The sequence below is a fragment of the Gobio gobio genome (genome assembly GCF_949357685.1).
Source record: "Gobio gobio genome assembly, chromosome: 19".
NCBI classification, from domain to species: domain Eukaryota; kingdom Metazoa; phylum Chordata; class Actinopteri; order Cypriniformes; family Gobionidae; genus Gobio; species Gobio gobio.
In genome coordinates, this window is record NC_137112.1 from 7,327,277 (window position 1) to 7,336,680 (window position 9,404).

Below are 9,404 nucleotides of genomic sequence, written 5' to 3' on the forward strand. Positions count from 1 at the left end.
AAAGATTAGAAACAAAAGAAGGCCATACTATTCATGTTAGATAATTTAATCAATTATTCTGCAGAACTGTGCACTCAGATAACAGATAAGTTGTTATGGTCCATAAAATAGTCTATTACATGATACAGGGACTTATCATGCCTTTGATATATATAATATTGTATACCTACCTTGTGGAACCCACAAGTGCACACTATAGGCCTGCCAAACAGGTCCACCTTATTCCCCTTTTGTAGGGGACAGGCATCAATCCACTCCAATGCCTCCTTCCATTTTTTGCTTCCAGGCCTTTTGCCTGTAGTGAACTGGAAGGTTCCCTGGGCATACCTATGGCAGACGTCATTCCAATAGGCGTTGGATTTGCCTGTTTTGGTCATATCTGAAAAATACTGTGGAACAAATCAATGTAGTTGTGCATTTCTATTGGTTTTGTTAATATAGCAAGAGTAGAATTTTTTTTAGGTTGAACATCTGTTTTGACAAAATGCATTTTAAACTTGCAAATAAAATAGCTAGCTAGCAGCATATATGTATCCAAAACAACTTTCACAACATTGGGCTGTAGAATTTAATTTAATTCATTCACTTTCGTCTACCCCGAAAGATCTGGGGAACATAATATTATTCTACAGTCCAACAAATGGTTGAAATCTATATCGTAGTCTTTGTAGTTCACGCTGTTAACTTAACTCTCTAAGTCACAGCACCAAAAAAAAATATATATACATATATCACCTGACATTAAATACAAAATGAAATATCTTTTTATAAAACAAATATATGCATGTGCATCAATATGTAAATAAATATGTTTGATTATTAAAATAAATGAAAAGTTAAAAGTTTTATTTTATATACTAAAACCTTAGAGACTGTGCAGTTAGAGCACTTTTGTTCAGGCAATATGCCTATCATTCAAGTGCTCCTAGGTAAAAAACAAACTAACAAAAAAAAACTAAACACTAATAACATTTTCTAATGCATATATTGACCCCACAGGAAAAAATACTATAGTAATTCATAGTAAATACTAGTGTTTCTGTGTCATACTATAATAAATTGTAGTGTACTGTATATATATATAATATATATGTATATATATATATCAGTTTACTATATATATATATATATATATATATATATATATATATATATATATATATATATATATATATATATATATAGTAAACTGATAAACTGTAATGGTCACACTTTACTATAAGGTTCATTGGTTAATATTAGTTAACTATATTAGTTAACAGTTATTAGTTATACCATTTATTGTTTGTGATATAAAACTGTATTTTCATTAACTAATGCTAACGAAGATGCTAACGAAGCATAGTTAGTTGATGTCAGTTAACGTTACTAATGTGTAACTACTGAAACTGATCTTAAAGTGTTACCACTGCAACACATACTGTATAATATACCCTGTTGTAGGAAAAATGTGTACAGTATTGGGTATTTGTTTATATTACTATAACGTTGGTTGTTATATTACCAAAGCAACTGTAAAATTACCACAAATACTATAGTACAGTTCGAAAACACTAGTATTTACAACAAACCAACATCTGGATCTGGGGTGAGGGGTCGACATATTTTATGATGGATATATATATATATATATATATATATATATATATATAATATTATTTAACCCCAATTAATATATATATATATATATATATATATATATATATATATATATATATATATATATATATATATATATATATATATATTAATTGGGGTTAAATAATATTTTTTCCCAAAGAAATCGGGCCATGGAGGGTAATGTTAACTAGCATAACTGTCACACGTCAATGTTAAGTGAACTGGCCTTTAACCTTTATTCCAAAAAATTAATTAATGTTTGAACAAATATACCTATATAGGTTAACACTATTGTCATGAATTTGTGATTTAATAATGCTTAACGTTACCTTTAATCCTCGGATCGCAGTTGATGTTCTGTGAGTTCAGTGGGAATGTCACGGAAATAATCAGCCAATCGAGATTGGCCTCCATGTCAACTCGATTGCTGATTGGCTCTTTTTCTGTAGGAATTGATTGGCTCCTTTGCCCCATCGGTTCGGAGTTTTCGGATGTGCGTTAGGATCTGTTCGGATTAGTTAGGTGTTGTTCGGACCTCGTTCGGAAGTGTTCGGAATGTGTTAGGACTTGTTTCGATTGCGTTAGGACTTGTTAGGAATAGTTAGACCGGCCGATCGCTGGAAGGAACGGCCGGCCACCTCGTCACATGGCTGCCTAGTAGCACAAAACTGGACTCTGGTTTTTTTTGGCAGCCAAGTTTAGGATGATGATGTTAAAGTGGGTAGCAAGGTGCTTCAAACAGCCTTGCCGGGCACTCTCGAACACTAAAGACACCAAACGACGAGGATGGGATTTGAACCCATGCGTGCAGAGCACAATGGATTAGCAGTTCATCGCCTTAACCACTCGGCCACCTCGTCACACGGCTGCCTATTAGCACGAAACTGGGGTCAGGTTTTTTTTTTTTTGGCAGCCAAGTTTAGGATGATGATGTTAAAGTTAAAGTGGGTAGCAAGGTGCTTCAAACAGCCTTGCTGGGCACTCTCAAACACCGAAGACACCAAACGACGAGGATGGGATTCGAACACACGCGTGCAGAGCACGATGGATTAGCAGTCTATCGCCTTAACCACTCTGCCACCTCGCCGCACGGCTGCCTGTTAGCACGAAACTGGGCTCTGGGTTTTTTTGGCAGCCAAGTTTACGAAGATGATGTTAAAGTGGTGCTTCAAACAGCAAAGACAAACAGCTCTCGAACACCAAAGACACCAAACGACGAGGATGGGATTCAACCCCACGCGTGCAGAGCACAATGGATTAGCAGTCCATCGCCTTAACCACTCCGCCACCTCGTCTCACGGCTGGTGCTTCAAACAGCCTTGCCGGGCACTCTCGAACACTAAAGAGAACAAACGACGAGGATGGGACTCGAACCCACGCGTGCAGAGCACAATGGATTAGCAGTCCACGGCTGCCAGCTCGAAACTGGGCTCTGGGTTTTTTTGGCAGCCAAGTTTAGGATGATGATGTTAAAGTGGGTAGCAAGGTGCTTCAAACAGCCTTGCTGGGCACTCTCGAACACTAAAGAGACCAAATGACGAGGATGGGATTTGAACCCACACGTGCAGAGCACAATGGATTAGCAGTCCATCGCCTTAACCACTCGGCCACCTCATCACACGGCTGCCTATTAGCACGAAACTGGGCTCGGTTTTTTTTTTTAGAGCTAAGTTTAGGATGCCTAATAGCACAAAACTAGGCTCTGTTTTTTTTTTGGCAGCCATGTTTAGGATGATGATGTTAAAGTGGGTAGCGAGGTGCTTCAAACAGCTGAGTTAAACCTCTGTTAATTCTCAGTAAGAGCTTCTGTAGTCGTATAACAGAAATATAGTCAGTCTGGTTAGTAATGTGTGAAGCTGGTAATGCTGTTTATGGAGTTGTTTAATCCTCCTCTGCTGAGATCTTCAGAGATTTAATGTCTTCTTTTATCTTCAGTTGATTTCATCTAAGTCTGTGGCTGAAGTCAGTTGTAGTTCTTGTCTTTCTGCTCGTCTCTTTTTCTGTTCTCTTCTCTCCTTCAGTGATTCTGCTTGTTAACAGGTTTATTAAGGCTGAGATGACTCCACATATAATCTACACAGATTTTGTGGCTCAGATAAGGTCAAGTTCTGGTTTATTTCTTTGCTCTTGGCTGACATCTGGCATTGCTCTGGCCTGCTTGTGGCCCAAATCTGGCAAACAGGAGTGGTCCACTCAAGGGCCATCATTCCACGCAGCATGTGGGCCAGATCAGTATGCCACAAGTGCCAGATGTGGGCCAGATCTGGACCGACACAATGTTGCTATCTGGGACTCAGCAGCAGTCCAATCATTTTTGTCTTTAGCCCAGGCGAGATGCTTCTGACGCTATCTATTGTTCAAGAGTGGCTTGACACAAGGAATGCAACAGCTGAAACCCATGTCTTGCATACATCAGTGTGTAGTGGTTCTTGAAGCACTGACTCCAGCTGCAGTCCACTCTTTGTGAATCTCCCCCACATCTTTGAATGGGTTTTGTTTCACAATCCGCTCCAGGGTGCGGTTATCCCTATTGCTTGTACACTTTTTTCTACCACATCTTTTCCTTCCCTTCGCCTCTCTATTAATGTGCTTGGACACAGAGCTCTGTGAACAGCCAGCCTCTTTTGCAATGACCTTTTGTGTGTGGCCTCTCCTTGTGCAAGGTGTCAATGGTTGTCTTTTGGACAACTGTCAAGTCAGCAGTCTTTTCCCATGATTGTGTAGCCTACAGAACTAGACTGAGAGACCATTTAAAGGCCTTTGCAGGTGTTTTGAGTTAATTAGCTGATTAGAGTGTGGCACCAGGTGTCTTCAATATTGAACCTTTTCACAATATTCTAATTTTCTGAGATACTGAATTTGGGATTTTCCTTAGTTGTCCGTTATAATCATCAAAATTAAAAGAAATAAACATTTGAAATATATCAGTCTATAATGAATGAATATAATATACAACTTTCACTTTTTGAATGGAATAAGTGAAATAAATCAACTTTTTGATGATATTCTAATTATATGACCAGCACCTGTAGACAGTAAAAGAAATGGACACAGCGACCCCATAGACTTCACGGAGAAAAAGTGAAGTCAAGTAGAAGGACTCACTTCCTGATGGCTGATGTACTGCACAGACTCAGACTGAGCTTGTCGACGTAGATGTGACGTGAGCAACCTGTCTGACAGTTGTAAGTCCTCTAGTAGTTGTGCGAAGTGAAATCTGAATTGCGTTGTTGAAATATTTTGTCCCGTTGCTTTTGGCTCTCTATGGGCTTCTCCACATGCTTCTCCCTTAACTTTATCGGACTTTATGCCTCCACTTCCCGCTGATTGCCTCATAGACAGTAAAAGATTGCCTGCGAGCTTCTCCTCCTGTCTATACGTTAATTTCTCTACTGCACGCCGAGAGTCGCGTAGTTATGACGCAATCGTTAGCCTATTTTTTGGAGCCTTTTATACATTGTCATGTTTCTTTAGAAATAAACAAGTATAGCTCCTAAACCCCGCCTCTCCATGTATTAGAATGGACGCGAGACACACTAAACAATTCAATTACACTTCAAATAATTGTTTCCTAAAGATGGTTTCTGTCATTTTAGGCAGTTTTTATTATGATGATTTCATTTCAAGTGTTCGATTTTTAAATAAGTTTAGTTTTAGTTAGTTTTTGATGCTATAAAAACGGGGGGTGTGACGTCATGATTGACAGCTGAGATTGACGGCTTCTCTGAGTGAAATTGTCACTAAGGCACTAACGGACTTTTTTCTGGATTTTTGGGAGGAGATTGGAGCTTTAGCCTTAATTTCTACACTATAACTGTTTATTTCACACCAACGTAATGAATTGTTCTGCATCTGTGAGACTGTGGGCGAGCTTTTGATAATTGCGCCTCTACTTCCTGCTTTCTACTGCGCAGACTCGGTCCCAAGATGTCAGCGCCGTGAGCGGGCCTACGAAAGCTTCAACTCTGGTCAGCGGAAGTCAATGAAGTCGCGTCGTCCATATTTTTTTACGGTCTATGGCCCTGACGGCCCACCACTGCAAAGATGCTATTATATCTTGGAAGATAACACTGTCCAGAACTATCCATTTTATAATTGACAGTCAATCAATTATAACATTTTAAAATCTTTAAAAATAAGAAAAAAAAAGTTGAATGTACATCATTTAAAATAATTCACCTAAACATTTAAATTCATTCAATTCACAGCAGAAAGTATAAGTCAGACAGGTTTAGATCAAAAGTGAGTAAATTATGATGAATGTTTAGTTTTTGTGGGGAAACTACAGACAGAATGGGAACTTGAACAGGACATGGTGTTCTTTCAACTAAGCCTTTAAAGCTTGTTTGTAAATTAATGTTTCACAACAACGTGAATACAGGAAGCCAAGCTTTAACCAAACTTTTTTTTTTTTTTTTCATGGTGTAGTCCACATGACTTGCATTCGATCCATGAAATAATCACACAATATTATCTGCGTTAAAAGCTTTATATTTCAACAGGTACTTGCCAGACAAAAACTAAATACAATGAAGTGCTCTATTATGTGTATTTATGTTCTGCCACCATAAAATAAATGGCATTAAACTTAAATATTCGCACAAAAGTATAAATATTATTCTAAAAAGCCCACCCTTCATCGTAAAAGGGTGCAACACACCTGGTTTTTAGATGATTGAGAGTAAAGTAAAAGTCCACATTCATGAAAGTTGATGCTTGAGAATAGCACTACACACACACAAACACATACACACTTTGGTTGTAATCACCAATGCAAGAACTGCTCAAGTGTCTCAGGACTCTTGATGGTATAAAACATTAAAAGATTTCTCCTGTATGTAAACCATAATAAACTTGATGTAAAGGCTCAATATATAAATACGAAAATGCAAAACTGACAAATATGGCATGTACAGGTAAGGCATAGTTGTTAAGGGCATGTTGGCAGATCCTTAACAGAAAAAAAGAAGTGTGTGACACCTGATAACTGCAGATTAACAAACAAGTACTGTTTTACTCAAATTTAAAGGGTTAGTTCACCCAAAAATGAAAATAATGTAATTTATTACTCACCCTCGTGCCGTTCCACACCCGTAAGACCTCCGTTCATCTTCGGAACACAAATGAAGATATTTTTGTTGAAATCCGATAGCTCAGTGAGGCCTCCATAGTGAGCAAAACAATTGACACTCTCAAGATTCATTAATGTACTAAAAACATATTTAAATCAGTCCGTGTGAGTACAGAGGTTCAATATTGATATTATAAAGCGTCGATAATATTTTTGCTGCGCCAAAGAAAAACTAAATAACGACTTATAGGGATAACCGATTTCAAAACACTGCTTCATGAAGCTTCGGAGTGTGTCGAATCAGCGAGTCGATTCAGTGGTTCGGAGCTCCAGCGTCACAGTTTGACACGCGAATCATGATTCGACTCGCTGATTCGACACACTCCGAAGCTTCATGAAGCATTGTTTTGAAATCGGTTATCACTATACAAGTCGTTATTTAGTTTTTTTTGGCGCACCAAAAATATTATCGTCGCTTTATAATATTAATATTAAACCACTGTACTCACATGGACCGATTTAGTACATTAATGGATCTTGAGAGTGTAAATTACATTATTGCCTATGCAGGCCTCACTGAGCCATCGGATTTCAACAAAAAATATCTTCATTTGTGTTCCGAAGATGGGTGTGGAACGGCATGAGGGTGAGTAATAAATGACATTATTTTCATTTTTGGGTGAACTAACCTTTTAACTTATTGAATGCTGGATATAAAAGGACTACATCCCTCTTGTCAGGCAGGATTGGCTGAAGTAAATTAGCAGAATTACAAGTCTGCACAAATCAAAAGCATGTCAATTGTAAAATGTTGTGCAGTAAAAAAAAACACATCGTACAGGTACAATAACTGCATAACTTTCATGAGATTTGTGATATGTGTGCCATTTTGTAGGAGCCTGAGTTGTAGATTTTTTTGACTGTGATTATAGGTGGCTTTTCATGTTAAGATCATGAACATCAAAAACAAAAAAAATGATAAATTATCATATTCTGCCTCTTCTCAAGTTCATACACAATTATGCTTCTACTTGTATACAAAGATGCCATGACAGTAAAAGTCTGTCTGGAACACGGAAAAAGAATCAGATCATGTAACAACATCTACTCATACGTGCTCCAAAACGTCAGAAAATGCATTTAAAAAATAAATGAAAGAGATAGTGACACTGAGTACAGAGATCATCACTCTAGTTAGCGCAGTCTCTCCTAAAAGGGCAAGGCCTGCAGGTCAGGTCCTATGACATAATGCCACACGCACAGTTCATGTTGGCCAGGTAAAGGGCAGAGGTGCCGGTTCTGGCTGGATGAACAGTAAGGGTACTGGTTGTGGTCAGGATTCATAGCAGCTTAGCTCAACTGCTCCAGGTAGGCAGAGAGCAGAGACTGAGGAGGCAGGAACTCTTCCTGTTTGTTGACTACCTCAGTCTGTCGAGCACCATTACAGTCAGAGCCTGCAGAAAATCACACACTTTAGTTTTTCCTTAGGTCACACGTGCATTGAGAAGATACGGGTAAAACTGAGTTTCTACAGTTAGTTGTGAAAATACATTAAAATATCAACATTTTTGAGGGTCAATTAAAAAATGGTCAGTGGTGTTAACCTGCTATTCCAGGCTGTTAAAATGCATTTGAAAACTTTTGTAAGAACTTTTAAAATTGTTAATATTATGAAGTATGTAACATCACTGAGTTCAAATCTAAACTGAATCAAATAAATGCAAATTTATTTATTAAAACTAAAGCAAAAACAGGTTTAATGTGTATAATTGACAAAATCATTAAATGGAGCAACCAAACTACAGTTTACAGTCCCACACACTCACACTCACTCTCTCACTCACTCACTCACTCACTCTCACACTCTCACACTCACTCTCACTCACTCACACACCCACACCAACACTTACACACACACACACACACACACACACACACACACACACACACACACACACACACACTCACTCACTCACTCACTCACTCACTCACTCACTCACTCACTCACTCACTCACTCACTCACTCACTCACTCACTCACTCACTCACTCACTCACTCACTCACTCACTCACACACACACACACACACACACACACACACACACACACACACACACACACACACACACACACACACACACACACACACACACACACACACACACACACACACACACACACACACACACACACACACACACACACACATGTAGTGTTTTCATCTTTTATGGGGACTTTCCATAGGCGTAATGCAGGGGTCGGGAACCTTTTTTGACCAAAGAGCCATTTTTTCATTTTTGGTTAATGCATTTTTCCAAAAGAGCCACAGAAAAAAATAATATTAAATTATTATTAAAAAACATGCTTTTTTCCCCAATAAAATTTCAACAATAGTAATTATTAGGTCCATAACTAAAAAAAACACATATGCAGAAAACAATAAATAAATTGCAATATGGAATTAATTGTGCAGGGCTTTGTGAGGTTGAGTTATAAATCCTCTTTGTGTGAGTGAACATCTACTGTGTTTACGTGAATACTCGACTTGGCATTTTGATATATTTCTGTAGTCTATTAATCTGACGTGCAGCCGAGGACAAAGCTGTGCTTGTCCGTGTTGCGCTCGGAGCGCGTGCACAACATCCTGTCAGTAATTCAATTGTCTTTTGTGACTTATCACGCTTTTATCATTCATTTTCGTCAACTGAAATCTG

At 38.2% G+C, this 9,404-nt stretch overlaps 1 protein-coding gene across 1 annotated transcript in view; it reads right to left on the reverse strand.

Annotated features, from left to right (window-relative positions):
• Window positions 1-6,092: 6,092 nt before the first annotated feature.
• The window catches only part of r3hdm4 (R3H domain containing 4), a 16,660-nt gene continuing 13,348 nt past the window's right edge, over window positions 6,093-9,404 (reverse strand). Inside the window, exon 8 of the mRNA XM_079844011.1 lies at window positions 6,093-8,145. Coding sequence (XP_079700137.1) covers window positions 8,042-8,145 — 104 coding nt within the window. The 3' untranslated portion in view covers window positions 6,093-8,041. The remainder of the gene's footprint in view (window positions 8,146-9,404) is intronic.